The sequence below is a fragment of the Lynx rufus genome, unplaced genomic scaffold, assembly GCF_022079265.1.
Source record: "Lynx rufus isolate CCGP_SWC_20201006 ecotype Redwood Valley unplaced genomic scaffold, mLynRuf1.p SCAF_5, whole genome shotgun sequence".
Classification (NCBI taxonomy): domain Eukaryota; kingdom Metazoa; phylum Chordata; class Mammalia; order Carnivora; family Felidae; genus Lynx; species Lynx rufus.
The window spans coordinates 30,429,988-30,457,606 of record NW_025814867.1 but is presented as its reverse complement, the minus strand read 5'-3'; the positions used below and the strand labels follow the sequence as shown (position 1 = coordinate 30,457,606).

The window sequence follows — 27,619 nt, the reverse complement described above, 5'->3', positions numbered from 1 at the left end:
GGCTCACCCACATCCGGGAGTCGGAGAGAAAAGGGCTTGGGTCACGTGATGCTGAGGGTGGGGTCTGGTAGAAGCGGGTGCGGCGCTGGGTCCCGCGCGGGTAAGACTTTCTTGCGCCCCTAGTCTGGAGGGACGCCGACGCGTTGCTTCCTCAGCGTCGCCCTTTCCCTATTCCCGTGGGTGGAGGCCGATGGCTTCACTTCATCCTCACAATCACTTTCCCCGGTGCACGCCGTGGGCGGGTGGAAAGGCACTTCCGTGGCGGTTCTGGGCCTCCCCCGCTTCCACATTTGGTGTATCCATCTTGGAGCCGGAAGCCGGGACTGTGGAGCCCCACGCTTCTTACGGATGGTGGTGGCCTGCGAGGGTCATTTCTAGTAAGGGCGAAAAGGCCGTCCCACTTAGATCTTGTTAATTACCTGTTCCCAGAGCGATAAAGTGCAATGATGAGATAAAACGTGTCCCTGCTCCCGGGATCGGACGCACCGAGGGTCTGGGAAAACCATGTAATGAGCAGTGTGACAAGCTCCTGCGGGACACGACCTGGGAGCCAAGTTTTTTAGACTGACTAGGGGTTAGCTGGAAACAAAGGGATTGTAAAGAGCGTTCCAGGCATTGGGACTGTTAAATGTGTAAGAAAAGTTTGCTCAGGAAGGTAGTAGTGGTTCATTCTGTCGGGTGTGGCAAGTGCTTGGGACAGCGGGCCTTGTGTGGGACATTGCGTATCTACGATGCTTTCCTCTCTTCCAGCCCCTGAAGAGTGAAGGCACATTAGCGTCTGACTCTGGAAATGGGATGTTGACCAGATGAGCTGATCCCAGTGTTGAGTTTGGAAGGAAAAGTAGGCGTTAGTGATGGGGGAAAAAAGGCTTTTACGTGCAAAGTCTGGGAAGTGTGGCAGAGTTAGTGGTGTTTCCAAGAGGGACGGCTAAAAAAAGATTGAGGCGAAATTTGGGAAAGATGTGCTGAGTCTTGCTGCAAAATTTACACATATTAATTGGAGACAAGGATACCTGGCAAACTGTTGGAAAGACTACCTAACCTGTTAGGTGGATCCTAAGGACAAGAAGGAAACATTCAAGGGCAGAATGCCTGCTAAAGGTAGAGTGATTTGAAAAACACTTCACAGAAAGTCACACAATCTATGTGTGACTGGGAAAATTAACTAGTTCTGATCAACTAGAGAAATGAGGGTATCCCAGGGGACAGCAGCAAGGGCAAAGGAATGGCAGCAGGAAAAGGGGCTGTTACGGGACAGGGATTCCAAAAATGTAACTGGAACTGTATGCAAATTTCCTAAAGTCAATATCCTTATACTTGCTTTGAGTTATCTACTGGGTAGTACTGAATTAATTCTTGAGTGAAACATCAAGGCTTCATCTGTTTCACTGAAGACAGAACTAGCTGGATACCTTCTGCTTCAGTTTTGCCTGGATCTTTACCATGAGGTCAAAAACTCTTATCCCACCCAACTTGTGTAATTACTACCTAGGCATTAGGGCTATCTTGCAATCATGCTGTTGGGGACAAGCACAGACCTGTCTGAAGGAGTTGGAGTCCACCCCGAAAGATTGTTCCTTGTGTGAATGTTCATAGCCTCAGAAACTAGGAGTGACTGGAAGTGCCTTCGGTGCCATTGGCTTCCAGGCCATCAGGATGGCTACTTTGTGGCAGGAAGCACAGTAGGGTGATAACCCATAATGAAGGAGCAGAGCCCAAACTTGGAAACAGGGAAACCAGAGGTTTTCTCCATGCTGGCTGCAGCTGTTTAGGAGAAAAATGGAGAATCAGCTATGGCCAAGGAGCTAAGTAACATCTTGACCACTTGGTCCAGGCATTGAAGGGAGTATAGCATTAAAAAATCAGGAAGGAACCCCAAAGGAAAGCAGAAATGGGCAGCATGGGGTCCTGCTACTCTTGTTCACCTGGTGGTGCTCCTTTCAGAACTCTGGTTGGGCACTGTTTTAAGAAGGGAGGCAGTTTTCCTTTACAAACTCAGCTGAGGATTTCTGTCAGATCTGTAGTTGGTTACTTTGTGTGGCCCAGTTCAGTATCTCAGTGTGTTCATTTAGCTCCTGTGCCTAAGGATGCTAATATTAGAGCCAAGGCAGGTGGAGACTTGTAGAAATATTTCAGGAAAAGGCTAAAGGGGACAGAGAGGAGATTTGGTTATGAATCAGGGATTCATCAAAGGCATCCCGAACAGGGAAAGGTGAACATGCATATTAGGAGAGAAAAGCTACATTCTAGATATACGGTGGCCTTGTACACAAGGTCACACTGTCACACTGGTCCGTCAACTGAGCTATATCTGATTTCTGTCCTATATATGCTATAAAGCATCCTTCAGCAGCGGGGAGGGCTGGGAGCGGGAGGCAGAATGGAGAGACTGTGATCTTATAAATAAGTTGTCACCTGACCCAAATGAGAAGATGAGTCTTTCCCATTTCCCAGGGTGATGTTACACCAAAAGACACATCCAGGCTAAAAAGCCTGGGGAGTCCTAGTGCTAGATTATATCATCCCTTCAGCCTTCATGTTTAAGAAGTCACCTCTTTGGCTTATAGATCTGACAAGATCAAAGCTGCAGGAGAATGGACAGTGAGGTACAGAGAGATGGAAGGATCTTGGATTTGATTGACGATGCCTGGCGAGAAGACAAGCTGCCGTATGAGGATGTTGCAATACCACTGGTAGGCTATAATTTGTGCCAGCGATGGTGGCTTAGACGTATGATCTGGAGTGTGCTAGTAGATGTAGGATATCAATGGACAAAGAAAACAGTAGGGCAAAGAAATGAAAGCTGTGGACTCCTCTAACTCTAGAAGACCCTGGATAGCTTGACCTTTTTATTTGTAGAGAAATGTGGTTCAGAGAGCTGATATGAGGAGTTCAGTTAGGGGTCACACCAGGACTGGAACCCAAGCCTTCTGAGCCACATTTTGTCCACTGCACCAAAGCTAGTAAACCAGATAATGAGACCTTAATGCACAAGATGGAGTGGAACACGAAGCAGTGGCATTTACTCTGTATTTCCTACTTGTCTACCTGTGGTTGATCGATTGACATCTTTAGAGACACACTCTTGAAATACACACCTATCCTAGGTTTCCTGGAAAATGTTTGAAAGACACCTGGCTTTTTTGCATTTAGACCAAAAGGGCCCTGTGATACTCTTTTCTTTCCTGATCTCTGGAGAACTGTCCTGCAAGGAGTTTGTTGAACCTCATGTAATAATAAATGATCTAAAAGTTTTTGTATTTGTAAGGGCGCCTGCATGGCTCAGTTGATTAAGCGTTTGACTCTTGATTTTGGTTCAGGTCATGATCTCACAGTTCATAGAATCAAGTCCCATGTTGGGATTCTCTCTCTCCCTTGTACTCTGCCCCTCCCCCACTCACAAGCACTCTCTTGCTCTCAAATAAACATTTTTAAAAAATAAAACATAAAAGTTTTGCATTTATAAATGTTTATTTAAAATCCTATGTATGTCATAGAGGCCTAACAAAAAACAAAGAGAACAGGCTCTGGGAACTTTTTCTGTAGAGCACGCCAAGTGCCTTGAGAGGAGCTGTTAATGAAATACAGCTTACAAGTAGACTGCTGTTGACCAACAAATAAACTTAAGCTCACCTACATTTTCATTTAAGGTTAAGAGATGATAATATGTTCAATGAATAATACACATATTAAATAATAAGTCACAGCTTAGTTCAAGTTTAGAAAAATAGTCAAAAGAGAGTGCATAATGAGAATTATAGCTGTCACTTACTCAATACCAGTTTTATGCCTTGGACCGAGGTTGAGATTTCATGTATGTTATCTCTAACCCTTGAAACACCCTTGCAAGAGTAGTAGTGTTACCCCTATTTTACAGTAAGGAAATAGGATCAGAGAGGGGAACTTGTCCAAAGCCCGACAGCTGGTAAGTTGGGACTTCCTACCTAGGTCTGTGTGAAGGTTGCAGATCCTGTCTTATAAACTTTTGTTTTTTCATTCGACAAGCATTTTTTTGAAGCCTACTGTATGCCATAAGACTATGTGAACGTCAGATATAGTTCTTGCCCCTGGGGTGCTAGAGAGGCAACATACATAAATAATTACAGTAAGTGTTATAAATGGGTTGTAAACAGCTACATAGGATAGGAAGTGGCTGATTGCCCATTCGGCATCAGGAAGGGCTTTAGAGAGAATATAATATTTAGGCTGGTCATAAGGGAGGGCCAGAAATTTAGTGGGGATAGACAAGGGCACTCCAACAGAGGGGACAGAAGTTCAAAGGCTCAGAGTTTTGAAGGCTTGAGATGGTGAGACATTCACTGTGGATGGAGAAAATATTTGTCATCTAAGGTAGGCAGAAAAGATGGGCTTGGACCAGATTTTGAGAGGAGTATTTGATGCGATGCTTCAGCCTCATTCTGAGGATGAATGAGTGGTCTTCAAAATAGAAATCTGCCATGCTCAAATTTGAGTTTTGGAAAATCAGTTCAGCAGTGTTGTTAGAGGATGTGTGACATGGAGAAGAGGGCAAATGACTGGGCAGAGGGACCAGTAAGGAAGTGATTGCGGTAGTGTATCAGCAGGGGAGGAGGGCCTGAACAAAGGCACGACACTGGAAGGGAGCTGGTTAATTCTGGACAGGCTCATGGCAGGATTTGGGGACCACTGCTGTTGAAGGGGTTGAGGGAGAGAAATTTCCATGCTAACATCCAGGCTGTAGCCTAGCCTGCTTGTGAATCTGTGTCTTTTCCTGTGTCTTGTGATTCTGAGGCAATGTGTATACTGGTTAGCTTTTGTTGCTGCCTAACAAAACTCCCCCAAACAGAGTGGCTTGAAACAATAGCAGTTTACCTCATGATTTTGTGGCTGGGCTCAGAGGGTCTTCCAGTCCTTGCCAGCTTGATCCCTGCTGGATCTGCTTGTGCTCTGCAGTCAGCCAGCAGGCCAGCTGGAGGCTGGGTCATCGGGAGACTTGTCACATAATCTGGTAGGTAGCAGGTCGTCAGCTGGGATGGCGAGGTGCTTAGGCCCAAGTCCCATTATCCAGCAGACTAGCCTAGACTGCACATGGCTGTCTCAGGGTTCCAAGAGCAGCAGGAGACCCAACGGTGAGGCTGCCTGGAGCTCAGGCTGACAGCGAGCCCACTGACACTGCAGCTGCTCTGTGTTAGCCAAAGTAAGGCACTTGGCCAGTCCCAACCTGAAACTGGGGAAAGAGGACTCTGCCTTTTCATAGGAGTAGCTGCCAAGAATCGAGGCCATTTTGCAGTATACCATATAATTGATGGTTGGGTTTATGATACCTTAGGGTACTGTGCATTTGTTTTCCAAGCACATACGCTTTTTTTTTTTTTAACCTTGGCATTCATTGCAAGAGACAGTAGTGACCAAATGAAAGACACTTTTTCAGAACATATACCACGGATAAGGTGAAATTAAGTAAAGTTGCTTGTCTGCCAATCACATAATTCATTAGCAAAGGACTTGTTTATGCTTTGTCAGCTATAAATAATTACTGGAAACAAACTTTCTCTTTAAGTTTGAATGTATAATTGTGTTACAGTAAATGATAGTTCTTTGCAGTTTGTACAGATGTGTTTGAATCTCAATATTATGTTGTATGTTGTAAAACAAGATGTATGTGGTTCAGATAATACTCGTACAAACTGTAAGTAAATCATTTTATATATATTGAATTTTTTAATTTTATTTTTACAAATTTTTAAAAATGTTTTTATTTATTTTTGAGACAAAGAGAGACACAGAGCATGAGCAGGGGAGGGGCAGAGATGGGGGGAGACACAGAATCTGAAGCAGGTTCCAGGCTCTGAGCTGTCAGCACAGAGCCCGACGCAGGGCTCAAACTCATGGATGGTGAGACCATGACCTGAGCTGGTCGGGTGCTCAACCGACTGAGCCACCCAGGGGCCACACTATTTTGAATAATTTTAAAGGATAAAAACATTACTATATTCATATACTGCAAAATGGAATTCAGTGGGAAATCCTAAGTCTCAGTATTGGGTAACACTTTGCTGCCCCCCCTCAAAAGGTGTAAATTCAGGTAATTAAAAAGACATATATTGGTGTCAGTGAACTCTGGTACAAAGCAAAATCCTGGTAGTAATAAATTTAAATTTAAACTACAAGGAAACTATCAAAAGTTCTCAACACATACAAAAATATGGTCAACTAACCATGTGAGGTGATGGATGTGTTAACTAACCTTATTGCAATAATCATTTCATAATACATACATGTATCAAATCATCATGTCATATGCCTCAAACTTACACAGTGTCACATGTAAATTAAATCTCATGCTGAAAAATCTATATGTCAGATTCTATACTAAGTGTGGCCCATGATTTACCATTCTAAGAAAATTGCTGGCCGGATATGAACTGGTCATTTGCAGGATTTATGTTGCTATGCTCCATCACTAGAGGGAAGTCTCACCTATCATGTTACATTTTCAGTGCTTGCCACTTAATAATAATATGAGCATGTTGGGGACAGGATAGTTTGTTTTGTTTTATCTTAATACATTTCTTGTGCTTAAGGAATATTCCAGCAAATGTGGTATTCTATTAAAGCAGCCTCCCCAGAAAAGAGTCAGTAGGGGGTCTTTTCAGTGATCCTAGCCACTAGTAATAACAGCAGCTATTTCTTGAGCATTGGATGGCCCCCACAGTGGTGAGCACTTGATCTCACTTACTTGATCTCATTTGGTCTTCATAGCTATCCTATGAGGTGATGGCTCCTTTTTCCTCCCATTGCCAAAGAGAAAACAAAGGCTCCAGGAGTCTGAATACCTTGCCCAGGTAACCCAGCAAAGGGTGGAATTGTGGGCTTGGATCCCAGTGGCTTCCAAAAGCCTGTGCTCTCATCCTTCTGCCACCACTGCCTCTTGCACAAGCGCCAGAGTTGTGGTGCTGCCGTTCCCTACTACAGACATCAGGGCACATGTGAGCAATACATGTGATATTTCCTCACGTTTTTTTATCCTAGTTCTTTCTTTATGATACATTTCTGTCAATTATGCTGCCTATTTCTAAGAACTCACAGGTTTTAATTCTAAGTACTCTTGAGTTTTAAGGGGCTTATTAATGCAGAGTATACCAGTGTTCTGAATGTCCATTGTACCGTTTCAGAATGAGCTTCCTGAACCGGAACAGGACAACGGTGGCACCACAGAATCTGTTAAAGAACAAGAAATGAAGTGGACCGACTTGGCCTTACAGTACCTCCATGAGAACGTTCCCCCTGTAGGAAACTAACACCTGGCTCCCTTTGCATGGATGGATTTTTTTTAGAATACGTAGGGGCACTAAGGTAGCTCAGTGGTTAAACATCCAACTCTTGATTTCAGCTTAGGTCATGATCTCACCGTTTTTGAGATAGAGCTTTGTATCGGACTCCATGCTAACGGTGTGGAGTCTGCTTGGGATTCTTTCCCTCTCTCTCTGCCTCTTCCCCAGGTGCACACATGCACATGCGCTCGCTCTCTCTAAAATAAATAAAAATTTAAAAAATTAAAAACTACATATTTTCTTTCATTCTAATTCAGATCTTGAAGTGATAAAGCTACACTCAAAAATGTACACCCACTTAGTTTGTGGAAGCAAAGTGCAATGTGAAAATACTTAGCAGAATGAGAAACAGATTTCTCAGGAATGCAGAATATTTGGCCCTTGAACCGAAAGTTCTTCATTCACTAGCTTGTGTTTGAATGTAAGTGGTTCAACATTTGCCTTTAACTCTGATTTTGCTCTACTCAGAGTTTAACACATGCCAACTACTTACACGTGTCCTGTGACACAGGTGATTAAAAACACAAGAGGGATGGGCAAAGACAGGAAGCCAGACGTAAGGAGAGTGTTAACTTGTCCTGTGCCTCCCTCTGAGAGGCAGTCTGAGCAATGGCCTGTAGCACCTGCAGGTGGAACGCGTGTCTAGATGATCCTATTGGCTGATTGGTGGGATTCCTAAGATTCCCCATGGCATTTTCAAACTTTGGGTAAGTTTATAGATTAAAGGTTATCTGGCAGGTATCTCTGCTCTCCCTACTAGTTAACTTGGTGCCACTGGAAAGGACCTTTGGCAAACCGGACCACTAGTGTTACCCAGTAACAAGATTTCATATTTTCTAAGAGTCCTTTCAGATACAATGGAAACACCACAAAGTCCATGCTCAGCTACACTTTTGTATAAGAACCCGTGTTGTGAAAAACATATCCATGGACATTTATCTCCTGTCATTATGCTTCTGTTGAGTGGTGTTTCTTATTTTCTTACCCAGGTTGTGAACTGTAGAAAGAGCCCCTGGCTTATATTTCTGTATCCCTCTTTCAAAAACTAGAAACACTAGGGGCGCCTGGGTGGCCCACTTGGTTAAGCGTCCAACTCTGGCACAGGTGATGATCTCACAGTTCATGGGTTCAAGCCCCACACTGGGCTCTGTGCTGATGGCTTAGAGCCAGAGCCTGCTTTGGATTCTATGTGTCTCTGTCTGCCACTCACCCACTTACACTCTGTCTCAAAAACAAATAAATGTTTAAAAAAAAGTCTCTCATCTTTTTTTATGGGGTCTTTCTGTTTACCTAGCTTTTAGGAAGAAATATGTCAGAAATAGCTCTAGGGTTTCCATCAGAAACAGTTGTAGCAACTCTCCTGTAATCCAAATACATCCAGGCTAATTCCCTGTGCATCAGTGTCTTGCCTAGAAGTCTTTCATCTCAGAATAAAGACCCCAAGTCATCGGTCCGTCAATAATGAAAGACAACCCAATAGAAAAGAGAATTATAATGTTTAGAAAAAATTTATACTAAGAGAAAAGTTTTTCAAAAACTTGGAAGTACTTAGACTGCCACAGTTCTTCCAGATTCTAATTAAAAGGGTTATACTAGAACTCTACTTAAGGTATGTGATACCGAAGACACTGCCATCTAGGAACCCCGCGGATGTTCATAGGAATCCAGCTTTTCCCGGGAATGCTGGTAGGCCAGTAAAACAAGAAAGCTGTCTTGATTTCCATTGAATCAGATTGTGATGCCTGTAAAATAGAGAGCTGTTGATTTATCTGCTTGACCTCTACCCTCACCTGAGAGCTGTCTGCCAAGTTTGATCTGTGATGTGGTGCCAGAACTACGGGTCATTGTGTGGAGTTAGGTGACCAATCCAGAGCCCATCGGATTGTCACCTGCAGCTCTGGAATCTGCCTATCTAGGACTGGCTTGAGGAAGATGGCCACAAGAGATGCTAGGTGGCTGCTGTAGGTTGGCTTTTTAAGCAAATATACCAGAACACCTGAACAGGAAAGTCTGGGAGTGCCTAGGTGGCTCAGTTGGTTAAGCTCAGGTCATGATCTCACAGTCCGTGAGTTCAAGCCCCCACTGGACTCTACTGACAGCTCAGAGCCTGGAGCCTGCTTTGGATTCTGTGTCTCCCTCTCTCTCTGCCCCTCCCCTGCTCATGCTCTGTCTCTGCCTCTCAAAAATAATAAATAAGCATTAAAAAATTAAAAAAAAAAAAAGGGAAAGTCTGCAGAGCAAGGCCTGAGAGGCTATGTTCGTGTGGCTTTCCAGTTCAAATCAGTGCATTGCTCTCTTCTGTAAAAGGGACCTCACGTGGCTCCTGCCTTTTTTAGTGGGGGAAACAAGCATTAAACCAAGAGTTATACAAATCTATGCTTTTAAATTGTGACATGCTAGGAAGGGAGAAAAGGATGTCACTTAGGCTGGGTACCTAGAAGCAAAGCCTGAGGCACAGTTTCTTGTGTAGGGGATCTACTGAGGTTGTGATATCAGGAGGGGCTCGAGAGGGAAACAGGATAGAGCAGAGGAAAAAGCTGAGCAAAGATACAGCCTCACGCTTCAGTCTAGCCTCAGCCAGGTTCCACAGGTGCTATGCAATGTGAAGTCACCAAGAGTTTTCCCACTTTGAGGCAAGGGGCTGGGCCTTTGTATTCAATGGGCAGTGTGCAGTCATTGGTCTTGCCCCTCCCACCATCCCCCAGGGAGGGCATAACCCAGGCGTTGCTGGGGGACGAGGCTCTCCAGAGTACATGCCGCCATGAGCTCTTGGCATCCAACACAGAGCAAGTAGTCAGAGAATGGGTGCACAGACAGACCAGGGAAAGGGGATCTGGGCCCCAATAGCAACTACTACAGGGTATAGAGAGTGGGACTGGGGGGACCTGACTTAGATTAGATAATCACGGTGTGACATTGTGACAAGTAGCTTTTATAGCACGTAACTTCAAATATTAATTTTGTTTATGAATTTTTCCTACTCCAAGTAAGTGGTTGCTTTGTGCTTGCTGTTTCAAACAGAGGACAGGTGTGTCCAAAAATAACCCTACCCCTAGTTTTGGATGCAGGGGAGAGGGGGAGGAGGAGCCTCTCAAGAGTAGTGGAGGAAGGCTGTGCCCCAGTCATTGGTTGGACCCAGTGAGATGAACTTCAGAGGTTCATTGTTTTGAGGTGTCTTCCAGCCTAGGCAAAACCCCAAGCACTGAAGCCACCTCCTTCCAGGGCCCCTCAGAATTGGCTATGAGGATAGCAGCAGTGACCCAGATGGGCTTAAGAGTAGAGGTCCTCACCCACTTTTGAGGTCATTCATGAACATCCCAAATGCTTGTGAGACCTTAAAAGGAAGAAAGGACACCCTAGTGACCACAGATATAATTTCTGCTGTAGCACAGCAGAATGAGACCAAAAAGACTCAATTTGCTCTGGAGAAAATAAGAAAGTGTGCAATTAATGTACCCACCTTGAGTTTAGAGACAAGACCTGAAGGGTGGGAAAGAGTAGGACGGGGGGTGGAATTTGAGGGATGAGGAGCTATGGCAGGGAGAGTGAATTGCATAAAACCCAAAGGTGAGACTGGCATTACAGTCAAGGCTGGCAGATACAGAGAAAGACAGATACCATATGTGTTCATTCTTATGTGGATCCTGAGAAACCTAACAGGAACCCATGGGGAGGGGAAGGAAAAAAAAAAAAAAAAGAGGTTAGAGTGGAAGAGAGCCAAAGCATAAGAGACTCTTAAAAACTGAGAACAAACTGAGGGTTGATGGGGGGTGGGAGGGAGGGGAGGGTGGGTGATGGGTATTGAGGAGGGCACCTTTTGGGATGAGCACTGGGTGTTGTATGGAAACCAATTTGACAATAAATTCCATATATTGAAAACAAAAACAAAACAAAACAAAACAAAAAAACACTCAAGGCTGGCAGGTAAGCTGGGGGGAGGGCTGGGAGAGTAGCCTCAATCAGATCTTATTTTGTCAAATAGAAGTTACTCTAGGTTTGACCCTCAACAAAGTAGGGATAGATGGAACATACCTCAACATCATAAAGGCCATATACGAAAGACCCACAGCTGATATCATTCTCAATAGGGAAAAACTGAGAGCCTTTCCCCCTACAGGCAGGAACAAGACAGGGAAGGCCACTCTCACCATTACTATTTAACACAGTACTGGAAGTCTTAGCCTTAGCAATCAGACAACACAAAGAAATAAAAGACATCCTAATTAGCAAACGTTCACTATTTGCCAATTTCAGGAGAAAACCTGAAAGACTCCACCAAAAAATTGCTAGAATACAGGAATTCAGCAAAACTGAGGATACAAAATCAGCACAGAAATCTGTTGCATTTCTATATACTAAAAACAAATCAGCAGAAAAGGAAATCAAGGAATTGACCCCATTTACAATTTTACCAAAAACAATAAAATACCTAGGAATAAACCTAACCAAAGCAGTAAAAGATCTGTACCCTGAACACTATAGGAAAATTATGAAAGAAATTGAAGAAGACACAAAAAAATGGAAAAGCACTCCAGGCTCATGGATTGGAAGAACAAACATTGTTAAAATGTCTATCCTACCAAAAGCAATCTACACATTTAATGCAATCCCCATCAAAATACCACCATCATTTTTCACAGAGCTAAAACAAACAACCCTAACATTTGTAATGGACCAGAAGAGACCCCAAATAGTCAAAGCAATCCTGAAAAAGGAAACCAAAACTGGAGGCATCACAATTCCAGATTTCAAACTACATTATAAAGCTTTAGTGATCAAGACAGTATGGCATTGGCATAAAAACAGACACATAGATCAATGGAATAGAATAGAAAACCCAGAAATGGACCCACAACTATATGGTCAACTAGTCTTTGACAAAGCAGGAAAGAATATCCAATGGAAAAAAGAAAGTCTTCTTTGCTCTTCTGCATGTTGCTGGGAACACTGGACAGCAACATGCAGAAGAATGAAACTAGGCCAATTTCTTATGCCATACACAATAATAAATTCAAAATGGATGAAAGACCTAAATGTGAAACAGGAAACCATCAAAATCTTAGAGATCACAGGCAGCAACCTCTTTGACCTCGACCGCAGCAACTTGTTACTACACATGTCTCCGGAGGCAAGGGAAACAAAAGCAAAAATGAACTATTGAGACCTCATCAAGATAAAAAGCTTTTGCACAGCAAAGGAAACAATAAAACTAAAAGGCAACTGACAGAATGGGAGAATAGTTTCCAAATGATATATCTGATAAAGGGTTAATATCCAAAATCTATAAAGAACTTATCAAACTCAACACCCAAAAACCAAATAATCCAGTCAAGAAATGGGCAGAAGACATGAATAGACAGACACTTTTCCAAAGAAGACATCCAGATGGCAAACAGACACATGAAAAGATACTCAACATTACTCATCATCAGGAAAATACAAATCAAAACCACAATGAGATACCACCTCACACCTGTAAGAGTGGCTAAAATTAACAACACAGGAAACAACAGATGTTGGCAAGGATGCGGAGAAAGGAGAACATTTTTGCACTGCTGGTGGCAATGCAAATTGGTGCAGCCACTCTGGAAAAAATTGTGGAGGTTCCTCAAAAAACTGTAAATAGAACTACTAAGGCTAAGTCTTAGACTTACAAGTCTTATAAGTCTTAGCCTTAGATCCAGCAACTACACTACTAAGTATTTATCCAAAGGATACAAAAATACTGATTCAAAGAGGTATGTGCCCCCTGATGTTTACAGAAGCATTGTCAACAATAGCCAAAGTATGGAAAGAGCCCAAATGTCCATCGACTGATGAATGGATAAAGATGCGGTATATATATACAATGGAATACTACCCAGTAACTTAAAAGAATGATATCTTTCCATTTGCAACCATGTGGATGGAGCTAGAGTGTATTATGCTAAGAGAAATACATCAAAGAAAGACAAATACCATATGATTTCACTCATCTGTGGATTTTAAGAAACAAAAACATGAACATATGGGGGGGGAAAGAAGAGAGAGGGAAACAAAGAACAAGAGACTCTTAAATACAGAGAACAGAGAGTTGATGGAGGGAGGTGGTGGGAGAAGGGCTAGATGGGTGATGGGTGCTCAGGAGGGCACTTGTTATGAGCACTGGGTGTTGTATGAAAGTGATGGATCACTGAAGTCTACTCCTGAAGCTAATATTGCACTACATGTTAACTAACTAGAATTTAAATAAAACTTTGAAAAGAAAAAAAAGAACTTACTCTGGATTTGAGCAGGTGAGAACAGAGGTGGAATGACAGAAGAGCTTTGCATTGGCTCGAGAGCGAGATGACAGTGGCTTGAGCTAACAAGGTGGAGGTGGTATTATACCAGGGTTATCTCTTAGAGGGAGAACTGTCCAGATGGGCCCAGTGAGAGGTGTATTTCATGACACCAGCACCCCAAGCATGGTTGTGGGGTTCAAAAGAGACGAGTGCCCAGTGTGAGCACTGGCATCATGACCCAGGGGTGAATCCTCTGAACCAGACACAGGGCTCCAGATGCAGCCTCCACCCCCCGGGAAGGTAGTATCTATGTCCAGGAGCTGCCCATCCTCTGAAGCCCACTTAGACCCACTTCTTAACAATAGAGTAACAATCAACAACAGCCACAGTTAAACTGAGCACTTCTGAGTGCTTCAGGCACAAGATCTCTAGCCCTCACATCCACTTTTGAAGGTGAATATTATTGTACTCATGATCATGAGATGGCAACTCAAAATTGAACAACTTGTCTCAAGTTGAAGCCACTTGAGTAGTAAATGAATTGCAACCTAGGCTGGCTGATCTCCAAACCCATGTCCTCTCCCTGGACCATGTGGCCTCTCCTGTGAAATCTTCTGTGACCAGTCCTCTCTGAAATAGGCAGGAAATCCTATTGGGACACTTAGAACTTCAAAATGTTTACCTTGTTTCTATAATTGAGGTAAAAAAAAAAAATTGTGAGGGACCCAGGAGCCATAAAACATTAAAAAATTCAACTTATTGCCACACCCGTATATAACTCCTATAACTCACAACTTTATCACTATGAGTCATACTGTTGTTTCTGGGTTTATACAAAGTTAATTCCCTAAAGGTGTGTTTTCAGATTTGGGGTGACCATAGTGAACAGCTTAATGTCAGTGCTATTTTCCCAGCAGGGGGCGCACAATTCTTTTGAGAAAGTCTGAATCGCAGGCAGGTCTTGGTAAAACAGGCTGAAGACACTGCATAAATGTGGTGTTTTGCTTGGAAGTGGTTCTGCAGGTCTTGGTTGCCCAGCATGCTGGGCAGGGGTTTGTGTGAATCCCTGGGATTCCGGGCGGCCACCCTGGGACTGGGCAGCTCACTTAGTGGGCTCCTCACTTGTGCTTTGTGGGGAGCCAAATAAGGGCACACGGAAGGTGAGGGCAGTTCAGAACTTTGATTACAGAAACAGGTAGCCAGAATCAGGAATTGTGCCAGCCTGTGGCCCCAACCCATACTTATAGTCAGGCCTGGGGACTTTCATTAAGCTATTTCCCAGCTCTCTGTGTTAAATTATTTGGAGAATTTAGGCATCATTCTAGAATGATACATTAGGCTCTAGAAAAACTGCTTTCCAAAGTTCCTGTCCTGATTTGGCCATGTTTTATGCACAGTTAAATCTGTTCCCCAGTTCCTTGTCGTGCCACACCCTGTCAGTGAGCTCCTATAGAAAGTAGTGGAAGGGGGGAAGTGGCTGGCATGGAAAGGCAACTGGATGGTCTCTTGAGGAGACTTCACATCTTGTGGCCTTGGCCTCTGCACCTGGGCCAACCAGGACCCAGTTCATGGACATGCAGCCCATGTGGCAAGACAGGGCTCACGCTCAGAACAGCCTGTTGAGGCTGTCTTGAGATTCTTAACAATTATTGAACAAGGGGCCCCATAAATGACAATGATGGTCCTTAAAACTATGGCAGCCATCTATAGGGGTTCCATGTTGGACAGTGACCAACTGGACCCAGAAAATGCCCTCACATTTCTGGAAATCAGAATTCAAGAAACCAACTGTGTGCCTTCAGGCTATCAGAAAAGTAGGCTCATCCAGGAGAAGCAATGGGAGAAAAGCTGGGGCAGACCTCCAGGCATCCTGAAAGCTGTTCCTGTTCCTCATGAAAACCTATAGACCTATTGATGAAATTGTTTCCTGAGCTTGACTGAGTCCTCTGTCATTGTTGCCATCCTACCCATGGGGTAAGAGGGTAGATAAAGAAGCAGTACAAAGTACATTAAGAAAGGTTTTGTAGACAGTTGAGAGAACTTGAAGCAAGGTTATCACCCAATCCCAGGGCATGTCTGTGCCTAAATCTTATCTGGCTTTTGGCCAAATACTATATGAACTTACACTCCATTGCCCTAGCTGTCTCAGAATAGAGCCCCTGACTGAAATAAGATATGAGAGCACAATTACAGAGCTGAGAACAATGGTCAACACACAAGTTCATGAAGGGCTTCTGCCTGGGTTTTTATTTCAGTTTACCTTATTGTGTTGAACCATACCAAAAAAAAATCTGTTTTGGGGGAACCCTAGGTGGCTCAGTTGGTTAAGCAGCTGACTCTTGGTTTTGGCTCGGGTCATAATCTCACAGTTTGTGACATTGAGTCCCATGTTGGGCTCTATGCTGACAGCACAGAGCCTGCTTAGGATTCTCTCTGTCTCTCTCTCTCTCTGCCCCTCCACCCTCTCTCAAAATAAATAAACTTTTTTAAAAAGCTGTTTTTATAGGTCAAAAATAGGCACACTTTCCTGGGGTTTTTTTGCTAATTTTATTCTTACCTAGAGCCAGTTGCACACGTATATACACACAACACACACTGGATATGATGAGGGGAGGCAGGAGCTGGCGAAGGGTGGAGAATTTGAAAACAACGAAGTGACTCCAAAGGAAGTGAGGGTGGTTGATGTATAAACCCATCCCAGTTACTCCATGCCTTCCCTGATGACTCAGATCCCCTTTATCCTGGGGCCACCACCCAAGGGCAAAGGGGGTTTTCCTCCACCCACGCCATGATCTTGCTTCCACTCTCTTGGCATCTCTGCCCATGCTTCCTGCCCTGTCCTCTTAGTCTCAAGCAGTCTCCCTGCCCCTACCACCAAGCATGCGGACTGGTACTCACTCTCATTGGCACACCATCTAACTATGAGGGACTTCTTGAGGAAAAGAGAGGAGGCAGCATCCCTGCCTCTCTGCCAGTGGGGATGCCCTAACTCCTATCATCAGCTAGGACCCCATATGGCCTCCCCCAGCTCAGCCCAGACAGATGGGGACGCGGGCTGTCCTGGGGAGGCCCTTCTCTCCAGTCCCATCTTTCTGGCTCTTGTGTTCCCCCCTGCTCTCCTCCCATCTTCTCTGGCTCTCAGCTCTCAGGGCTGTGTGGATGCTGAGAGTTACTCCTTCCCCTCCACTCACAGCTCCTGCTCACCCAGGGCTGCCCTCTGGGAGATGAGGCGCTCACGAATCTGAGTTCTCAGCCCAGGAGGACAGGGAGCAGTGGCTCCAGTTATACACAAGAAAAATGAGCCCAGTCTGGGTCACAGAGCCCACGGACTGCTACCTGCCTCTCATCTCACCCAGTTTCCCGCTTTCTCTCAGTTAACCAAGCAGGCAAGACTCCTCTGTGCATGTGTCTTTCCTCTCCTTCTTGCTTTTTTGCTCTTATTTAAGCACTTATCTAAACATCTTCCTCCACGTTAGACTTCTTTCATGCTACAAATACCTTTAAAGTAGAACATATGTCAGGCTTGCACCTTGTGTATTTTACATAAGTTACTTACTTGAAATGACGTGTAAGGAAACCATATACAGGCTGCTGCAAAATATAACAGCTAAAAGTACAGACTTTGGAGGCAGAAAAATATAGGCTCAGAACCCAGCGTAGCATGCACCAGCTACTTGTTCCCAAACAAGTCATTTACCTTTCTGAACCTGCTTTTGGATCAGAGATAGGGTTGACAATACTGCTCACATGATAGGCTTATTGGGGTACCAAATGAGCCAACACAAGTAAAGCACTCAGAACAGTTTCTGGCATATGGTGAGCACTTGAAAAACATTAGCTATTGTGGGTTTTCAACAAAGTAAAACATTTAAGCATTTCAAAGGAATTCTACATTGATACTCTGAAGTCAAGCAAAGAATAATTTTATCGTGTAAATAATCATTCCCAAAATAGTCCTCGGGAATTAAAAATTTTGCATGGTAGGAACAGCAGTGACTTAGGAGGCTGAAGGTCTAGATTCAAGTTCTAGCTCCACCACTTACTGACTGTGTGGCCAGGAGCCTGTGTGGCAGCCTTTCTGAGCCTATATCCCAGGGGTTGGGAGTGAAATAAGTACAGTGTACTCAAAACTGCGGTGTAGTTATAAAACGATATATAGTTAAGTTAGATATCATAATTTATTTACTCTGTAAAGTTTTAACTGAGGCTCAAACTCGTGTTTCATGCAACCCCTTAATGCTAATTTAAATATAATACATGTGCATGTGGGCATATCTGTATGCGAATTTGCATAAACATGTTTTTTAAAGTCTGGAAGGAAAGGCAGCCAATTATTGGCAGTCATTGTGTCTAAGGACAAGGTCAGACTGACCAAGAAGGAAACTGTCATATCTAACATTACTTCCTGAAAAAGTGGTGAGATTATGGGTAATTTTTAAAAACTAATAATGTAGATACCGAGAACATCAGAATAGCATTGTTTAAAAAATATTCTCACTGATTTTGAATGTACATCTCGGGTGTGTGTTAAAACCTGCATCAGCATTCAGTAACTTTCATTCTGCTGACATTCCGCAGGAGCGCCAGCTCTATGCAAAGCACTCTAGGAAATGCCAAGGTGGATCAGATGTGGGAGTCTACCTGAGATTACAACATAGTAGACCAGAGAAAACACTTATGCCAAGGGCAATAATCTAAGAAGAAAAGTGGTCAGTGTGCCTGGTGCACTATAAGTGCTCACTAAATACCTACTGGATAGATGGATGGATGGATGGATGGATGGACCGACGGATGGATAAATGGATATAGAAAAAATGCCTTGGAAGAGGGGAATCAGAAGAGGAATAATCAGGGCTCCTGGCTGACTCAGTCAGTGAAGCATGCGACTCTTGATCTTGGGGTTGTGAGTTTGAGCTCCCCCATTAGGTAGGGATTACATTTTTAAAAAAGGAAAAGGAATAATCTAGAGCTATGGGGATTTAGGAAAGCTTTATGGAAAAGATAGCTTTTGAAAGTCTAGATTTAGACATCTAGAGATGAGAGGCAAAGTTGGCAAAGGGCGTTATGGTAATGATATCCTGTCATTTCTGTTTCAGTCCCAGTGTTTTTTTTCCCTCTCTTCCTTCCTTCTCACTGAGAGTAGAGCTGGTATGTTTGGAAACAGGTGGGAGGTTTTCTTGGCAGTCACGACGACTGGGATGATGGGGAAGTGGGTGTCAGAGAACACTGCTGCATTTAGTGGTAGGTTGGCCAGGGCTGTTAAATATATTGCAATAAAGAATTGTGATACCGATGGTGATCACACTGAGAAATACCAGTAAGTAAGAGAAGTATCATAAAGAAATTATTACAGTGTCACAGAGGAAGTGCTGACACAGATATCTACACATGTTTTCTGTTTTTGTTGGCCAAATCAAATCATATGACCTCCCTTCTAGGGAAGAAGCAGGGAAATCATACTGGAAAGGCCCATAGGGGTTGCTGAACAGAGAGCCTCTTAACAGAGATTAGACCTTGGTCCCAAGGAAAAGGAGACACAATCAGGTTTTTGACCAGAGGAATGATCTTGTCATATCTGTGCTTTAGAAATGCCAACCCCCTATTTTTAAAGAGAACTAAAATGTGAAATGATAACAAGTTAATTTTTTCAAAGCTTTACACTGCCTTGTTCTGCATCAGAGAAAGCTAAGAGCTCATTCTATATTTTACAAACTTCTCCAGATTTAAAGTATGATAAAAAAAAATTTATTCAACAAATTATGCTGGGACAATCTGGATAAACAAAAACAAAACTAAGATAGATCCCTACCTCAAACCACATATTCAAGATGGTTTAAAGAATTAAACCTAAGAAAATTTTAAAGATGTTAGGAGGAAATGTAGTTAAATACTTTAGGAAACTTGAGGCAGGGGAGGCCTTCCTAAGTAAAAACCGAAGAACCATAAAGTACAAAATAGAGAAGCTCAACATTTCTACATAACAAAAAAGGTAAAAGAGTAGAAGCTGGTTTTAACATACATAACAGACAAAAGATTCTTTTCCAGATAGCCTACCAAGCTTAGGCTTTGTATAAATTAATAAGAAAAAGATAACCCCAAATGACAAACGGGCACTAGGTATAACCAGGCAATTCGCAGAAAAAAAAAAAGATATGAAACATGAAAATAGGATTATGGCCAATATTTCAGATTGATTCACTCAACTCCATGCCTACTACCTTGTAGCTTGCTGCATCCTGGAGCCTAAAAAGCTAATGCCTACAATTCCCAGGCTCCCTTAGAGCTGAGCTTCTAAATGTAATCAGGCTTCCCCTGGCCATAGATACCCTCAAGAGACTGACTGACTCTCGTGACACTCGGGGTTAAGGGAGGTGCTTATTTTTTGCTTGGTTTGCTTTTTTTTTTTTTCCTGCATCAACAGAGCAGCAATCTCACTGTCTAGATGTAGTCTCCAGCTCCATAGATACTGTGGACAGGATGTAAGGTATCCACAATGCAGCTGGGGCAGCGTGGTCCTGGATACCAGGTATGTCTGAGGCCTCCAGGCTTCCAGATTACCAAATCGGCAGTTGGGGCACAGCCTCCCGAATCCCAGTTTCCTGGTCATGGCAGAAGTAGAGGCTCCTCTGGCAGGTTGGTTCTGAGCTGGAGTTCTGGGGGTCAGTCCTACTTTTTCATCTGATCTCACAAACTGTAAGCATCTGATTCCATATTTTAAATCAAGCAGTTCCCGTACTCTCTACTGATCTTTCTACATAAACTAAGCAGACTGGCTGCTGTCATCTGCAGCTGAACTCTGACACAATGGTCAGACTTATTAAAAATCAAAGAAATGCAAACTAAACCCACAGTGAAATGACTTCTCATTGATCAGAATGTGAATGATTATAGGGGTGTCTGGATGGCTCAGTCAGTTAAGCATCTGACTTCTGCTCAGGTCATGATCTCACAGATCGTGATTTTGAGCCCCACATCAGGCTCTGCTGACAGCTCAGAGCCTGGAGGCTGCTTCAGATTCTGTGTCTCCCTCACTCTCTGCCCCCCACTTCAAAAATAAATAAACGTTAAAAATTAAAAAAAAAAAAAAAAGAATGTGAATGATTATAAAGTTGGATAGGGGCACCTGGGTGGCTCAGTCAGTTAGGCATCCAACTTCAGTCAGGTCATGATCTCACAGTTCGTGGGTTCAAGCCCCGCATCAGGCTCTCTGCTGACAACTCAGAGTCTGGATCCTTGCTTCGGATTATGTCTCCCTCTCTTTCTACCCCTCCCCTTCTCACACTCTGTCTCTCTCTCTCTCTCAAAAATAATAAATAAATAAATAAATAAATAAATAAATAAATAAATAAATAAAAAAAAACAAAGATAAAATTCAGTGTTGCTGAGGGTAAGGGGAAATGGGCTCTATTTTGGAGCTTGTGTATGTTGTTGCAACCATTCTGAAGAGCAGTTTGGCAGAATCTACACAAATATAAAGTGAGCATCATATCTAACCCAGCTAGGGCATCAGCCATCTAGGCATCGGCCAAAGAGCTGTACTGCTACATGTCCTCAAAAACACATTTTCCACAGATATTAACTGCATCATTGTGAGTAATGGAAAGACAATAACAACTAGCTGGATTGTCCATTAAGAGGGAACAGTTAAGAAAATTATTGCACAGCCATTCTTTGGAACGCTTTGCAGCAGTTAAAGAATGAGGCTGAGCTCCAAGCACTAATATGGAAAGATCCCAGACATACTTCCAAGTGAAAAATAAATGGCAAAACAGCACGTATAGTATGATCTCATTTATGTTTAAAAATACATATAACACAATGTGTTTCTATTTAAACATGCATATATCTGTATAAACACAGCCAAAGGTCAAAAGGACACAAACCAAGCTACTCTGTGGGGTGGGGGACGCAGGTGGAGGAGGGACTTGGGCAGGACTTGTGCCTCCTATCTACACTATTTGAATGTCTGAATAATTTACAGTAGGAATGTATTCTATTAGAATGTCATATATTATGTAATTATATTAATACATAAATTAAGAGGTTATAAAACACTGTAGGGGCAAGCTTCCAACTTTCAAATGCCTAAGCAAAAGATATATAGAGATTGACTGATCTGTCAGCTATCCACCTATCATCTATTTATCTAGAAAGGGAGAAAGCAAGTATGACAAAGTGTAATGCACTGAATCTAGGTGAAGTGATATGGGTATTCATTGCACTCTTCTTTCAACTTTTCCATGATTTGAAACTTTTTTCATAATATAAAGTTGGAAATAAAAACATCAAATACACGTCCTTGGACCCCCACACACTTTTTCTGTGCAAGCAGATTTTTTTCAGAGGTGGGGGCAAAGCCTGTGCCTTGCACAGCTGCTAAAAAGCAAGACAGCATTGGCGATCCTTCCCACTGACTTCTTAGAGCAAGAGTGCCTCACTCCTGAAGACAGTGTCCTGAGTAACCTTCAGAGGCCTCCATGTGCATGAACTGGGATTGACAGCAGGCCTCTGCCCAGTCCCTCTGCAGGCACAGTCAGGGCCAGGACTTGCTGGGGAGCAGGGACCTAGCTGGCTCTCTAAAGGCCTGCAGAGCTCATGGCCAAGGGCACCTTTAATATCAAATACATACCCCCCCACACACACCAGTGCATATTTATGAAGCCCCATGAAAGGGGAAGTGGCCATTGGTAAGAAGGGGACCTGGGGGCTCCTTCTTGCCCACACCAGGGGGCTCTGAAAAGATTCCATTCATTTGAGCTGCTATACTCAAGACCTCCCATTCAGTCCTCATCCTGGTGTTTATTTTTGACCTAACAGTGTGAGGAGAATGGGGAAAAAAGGAATTGCAAAAAAAGGAACTGGAATTTTAATGAGAACCATCTGGAGAGTTTGCCAAGGGTATTAATGTTTGGTACAAGAAAGTGATTCCTCAGCTTAAATGAGGAAAAAGAGACACGGAGAAAATTGTTATGTTGCGCTTACCCCCAAACCAATGCTGAACAGAACCACCTAGAACACTGGAACATGCACATCACACAGGAACGGGGCTGCGACAGGGCTGCGGAGGGACGGAGTGCGCAGTGAGAAGGAATGTTTCTCCTCCGCCAAGGAGACTTTGAGGGATGGGTTGTGGTGGGCCCTGGGCCAGCGCCTGGAATCTGGGTAACCATGGAAACGGGCCCGCGGGTGACAACAAATACGGGATGGAATTTCAGAGTTCGCAGCCAAGCCATAGAGGAATGGGAAAGTTCGGGAAAGTTTTTTTGTTTTGTTTTGTTTTTTTGTTTTCTTTTGTTTTTAACCCGGGATTGAGGAAGGCACAGGAGGGAGCCACAGTGTTCCAAATAAATGGCTCCCTGCGCAGTCCCCCAACTGAGTCACAGGGAGCCAGATTCTCTGGGAGGCTCTATTTCCACTTTATTCTTTCCATTTGTTTATAACCCACCGCATTCCACCAAAGATTCCGTGGGGTGAAAGCCGCTCCTGAGGGGTCTCGGTGCACAGCCAGATCCCTGACTTCACTCCAGCATAATCCCATACCTTGAGAATAGCCACCTTCTGTGGGGATTTATTTGAGTGCATCCTCTCCATGCATCCTCAAAACAGCCCTGCGGCCAGGATGGCCAGATCCCCACCCGACAGATGGGGAAATGAAATTCTGAGAGCCAAGATCTCCCAGAAACAGAGGGGCTTTCTGCCCCAGCCCAAGCCCATCTTCCTTGCACCATGCCATTGTACCTGTAATCTTTATTCTGGAAACAAATGAATAATTGTGGTATTCCGCATTTATGAAGAAGACTAGGAAAGCCTCCTACATCTATTGGTGTACAAATGCCACTCAACCATGTAGCTGCAGAAGCAGGCCTTGATTGAATGGGAAAAGTTTTCTATGATGGAAGGAAGAAATTTTTACAATTACTGGACTGAAAAATTAAAGAACCATGGACTCTAGAATTTTCTTCTCTGAGGTGTTTGAAAATAGAATGGCTGGCATCATGCCTTGGGCAGATCAGGGCCTGGAACTAAAGGAACCATAGACATCCACTCCAGGCTCCATGCTTTGCAGATGGGGAAACCAAGGCAGAATCAGGCACTGGGCCCCAAATCCAGTACAAGGTTCTTTTCATGACAGCATGTCCCGGGAGCCCCCAAACAAGCCCATAGTAGACCCTCGGAGTCCACAGGTAGGTTTTGGCGAAACGGTATGAATCAGCAGTATTAAAACGGGAGGTAATAACAATTGTTGCAGAACAGAGGATTATTAAATCTGGGATCAGACTCGGGGTACAGGGATGAGTAGGGTGGGGAATATGCCTAATGGATTGACATCCTGAGAAACCGAGATCCATATAGTGCAAAATCCACTTAAGTTTTGCTGTTATGACCATCATCAGTTAAGAAGGCGCCTCTGCTCATCTCTTTTGCATTGTTGGTGGGAATGCAAGCTGGTGCAGCCACTCTGGAAAACAGTATGGAGGTTCCTCAAAAAACTAAAAATAGAACTACCCCACGACCCAGCAATTGCACTACTAGGCATTTATCCACGGGATACAGGTGTGCTGTTTCGAAGGGACACATGCACCCCCATGTTTATAGCAGCACTAGCAACAATAGCCAAAGTATGGAAAGAGCCCAAATGTCCATTGATGGATGAATGGATAAAGAAGATGTGGTATATATCTACAATGGAGTATTACTCGGCAATCAAAAAGAATGAAATCTCGCCATTTGCAACCATGTGGATGGAACTGGAGGGTATTATGCTAAGTGAAATTAGTCAGTCAGAGAAAGACAAAAATCATATGACTTCACTCATATGAGGACTTTAAGAGACAAAGCAGATGAACATAAGGGAAGGGAAACAAAAATAATATAAAAACAGGGAGCGGGACAAAACAGAAGAGACTCATAAATATGGAGAACAAACGGAGGGTTACAGGAGGGGTTGTGGGAGGGGGGATGGGCTAAATGGGTAAGGGGCACTAAGGAATCTCCTCCTGAAATCAGTGTTGCACTATATGCTAACTAATTTGGATGTAAATTAAAAAAAAATAAAAAATAAAATAAAGAAATTCTAATTCAGATCGAGAAAAAAACAAAAAAAAGAAGGAGCCTTTGCTCTGAAAAGAGAAAGAGACTCAACAGTTAAGAATTTAGCAAAGAAGATAGTTGTAAATCAGCAAAGTTACATAACTTTATAACAGTTTCAAGAAATCATCTTGAAACTTCATTAGCAAAAAATGCCTCTGAATAAGCCAACAGGAAATAAAGAAGTGCAAAGAATTTCTGGAAATAGAGGAGTGGTTTTGTTTGTTTGTTTTTAAAGTGAAAAAAAAAAGACATTTTAAGGAAAAAGGAAGCCCTGACCCACATAAAGATAGGGTTTCAGTCACACTAATTTGAGAGCAAGAAGAGAAAAGAGGAGAAAGTGGAAGCCTCAGCAGTGGAGTGAGTGCCCAAGCCCTTGAGGGCTTTGTGTGGGTTGCTGAAAACACCTACAGTCCCAGAAAAATGGGCTCACGACACAGAGCCAGTTTGACACTAAAAAAGAAATTTCATTCACTGAAAGATAACAGATCTGCATGAGGCTGTCCACAGCCCTGTTGAAGTTTACAGAGTAACTTAAAAATTGCTTCAGGGCTTAACGATCTGGGAATACCTGCTATTTTATCCTGAAGTCACTGATTTTCCCGAAAGCTCTGCTTTGTCACTTTTTACCCTGAAAACCTCTATTTCTCTTTTTCAGTCATTAAAAATGGGAGAGAAAGTGTCATTTTTTTCTCAGCAAATGTTTTTGACAACTTACTCTATGCCAAGCCCTGAATACAGCACTGCTATCGTATCAGATTATTACTGCCTCTTGGACTTACTACCATTTCTAAGTTTTTAATATTAAAATGCAGAGTCCACTGTGAATCTATAAGCCTCCTATAAAACGTTGAGAGTTTTCCATCTTCAAATACTATAAGCACTATGCAAGCTTAAAGAGGCCACTGCTCATTCCTAATGAGAATCTTCTGTTTATGATTCATGGATTAAATCCCTATAAATGGCTTTATATACATGCCCAAAATATGTGGATCCACACGATGTCTGAGAGTATTCATGTAAGTATGTATCTCCTCGTGAGAAAGTGTGTGTGGGAGGGAAGGAGTAAAACTGTTTTCATTTTATTTAAAAAAAATTTTTTTAACTTTTATTCATTTTTTAAGAGATAGACATAGAGCGTGAGCAGGGGAGGGGCAGAGAGAGAGGGAGACAGAGAATCTGAAGCAGGCTCCAGACTCTGAGCTGTCAGCACAGAGCCGGATGCAGGCCTCAAACCCAGGAACCGCGAGATCATGACCTAAGCCAAAGTCGGACGCTTAACCAACTGAACCACCCAGGCACCCATAATTTTAAAAAATTTTTTAGAAATTTTATTTTTTATCTGTTTTTACTCATTTATTTTGAGAGAGAGAGAGAGAGAGAGAGAGAGAATGCATGCAGGAGGGACAGAGAGAAAGGGAGATAGAGAATCCAGAGCAGGCTCCGTACTGTCAGCGTAGAGCCCAATGTGGGCTTGATCCCAGGAACAGCAAGACCATAACCTGAGCCAAAACCAAGAGTCGGACGCTTAACCAACTGAGCCACGCAGGTGCCTCTAAACCGTTTTCATTTTAAAATCGTTTTCATTTTAAAAAGCTAGAGGGACAAGCAAAAACTATTCATATACATCATATACTTCTTTAAAAGAAGTGAGTATAGCTCTCTCCTCCAGCCACCAAAGATGCCAAAAAGAAAAAAAGCTAAGGGGAAGAAGGTGGCCCTGGCCCCTGCTGTGGTGAAGAAGCAGGAGGCCAAGAAGCTGTCAATCCCATTTGAGAAAAAGCCCAAGAATTTTGGCATCGGACAGGATATCCAGCCCAAAAGGGACCTCACCCACTAGGTCAAATGGCCCCATTACGTTGGGCTGTAGCGGCGAAAGGCTGTTCTCTATAAATGTGTAAAAGTGCCTCCTGCGATTAACCAGTCCACCCAGGCCTTGGATCACCAAACAGCTACTCAACTGCTGAAGCTGGCCCACAGACAGCAAGACAAAGCAAGAGAAGAAGGAGAGATCATTGGCCCAGGCTGAGAAGAAAGCTGCCAGCAAAGGGGATGTCCCCATTAAGAGGCCACCTGTCCTTCAAGCTGGGGTTAATACTGTCACCACCTTAGTGGAAAACAAGAAGGCTCAGCTGGTAGTGATTGCATGTGCTGCGGATCCCACTGAGCTGGGGTTGTCTTCCTGGCTGCCCTATGTCATAAGATGGGGTTCCCTCCTGCATCATCAAGAGGAAGGCCAGGCTGGGGCATCTGGTCCACAGGAATACCTGCACCACTCTCACCTTCACACAAGTTAACTTGGAAGACAAAGGAGCTAAGCTGGTAGAAGCCATCAGGACCCATGACAATGACAGATATGATGAGATCCATTGTCACTGGGGAGGCAATGCCCTGAGTCCAAAGTTGGTGGCTTGCATTGCCAAGTTGGAAAAGATAAAGGCCAAAGAACTGGCTTCCAAACTAGGGTAAGTGGATGCTGTTGAGTCTTCTGTACATTAAAGTAATTACAAGTTCTCTTTCCAAAAAAAAAAAAAAAAAAAAAAGTGAGTGTATAGGGCATAACGATGGGAGAAGCCAATGCATTTCCAAATTGTTATTCCTTTAGCCCTTGAAAACATTAGTCTTCAATGAGAAACCATGGGCTGGTGTTTTCAGTAATAATTACACTCTTCTTTTTTTTTTTTTAATTTCAGTGATTTTTAAAGACCTCTTTAAACCTTTTTAAAAATCACTTTTAACCTTTTATTAAAAAAAACCTTTTATCCTTTTATAAAAATCTTTATTAAAAAACCTTTATTGGGGCACCTGGGTGGTTCAGTCCGTTGAATGTCCAAATTCAGCTCAGGTCATGACCTCATGACTTGTGAGTTCGAGCCCTGTGTCAAGATCTGTGCTGACAGCTCAGAGACGGGCATCTCCTTTGGATGCTGTCTCCATCTCCCTCTGCCCCTCCCC

The 27,619-nt window shown here is 43.3% G+C and overlaps 2 protein-coding genes and 1 pseudogene across 2 annotated transcripts in view; 2 read left to right on the top strand and 1 right to left on the bottom strand.

Moving 5' to 3' along the window:
* The window catches only part of CEP63 (centrosomal protein 63), a 69,640-nt gene extending 69,329 nt beyond the window's left edge, over positions 1 to 311 (bottom strand). Inside the window, exon 1 of the mRNA XM_047099275.1 lies at positions 8 to 311. The gene's annotated coding sequence lies outside the window, so the exon portion shown is untranslated. The remainder of the gene's footprint in view (positions 1 to 7) is intronic.
* ANAPC13 (anaphase promoting complex subunit 13) lies at positions 15 to 8,423 on the top strand. Its single transcript, XM_047099284.1, has 3 exons — positions 15 to 100; positions 2,568 to 2,693; positions 7,155 to 8,423. The coding sequence occupies exons 2-3, from the start codon at positions 2,595 to 2,597 to the stop codon at positions 7,278 to 7,280; spliced, it is 225 nt and encodes a 74-aa protein (XP_046955240.1). The 5' UTR covers positions 15 to 100; positions 2,568 to 2,594; the 3' UTR covers positions 7,281 to 8,423.
* Positions 8,424 to 26,339: 17,916 nt separating this feature from the next.
* Positions 26,340 to 27,133, top strand: LOC124526836 (60S ribosomal protein L7a-like; annotated as a pseudogene).
* Positions 27,134 to 27,619: the final 486 nt, after the last annotated feature.

Excerpts from the sequence above, each read along its gene's own strand:
- ANAPC13 (XM_047099284.1), top strand. The coding sequence starts at position 2,595 with ATGGACAGTGAGGTACAGAGAGATGGAAGGATCTTGGATTTGATTGAC. Across the intron at positions 2,694-7,154 it reads AGGATGTTGCAATACCACTG|AATGAGCTTCCTGAACCGGA; the intron begins GTAGGCTATAAT and ends GTACCGTTTCAG.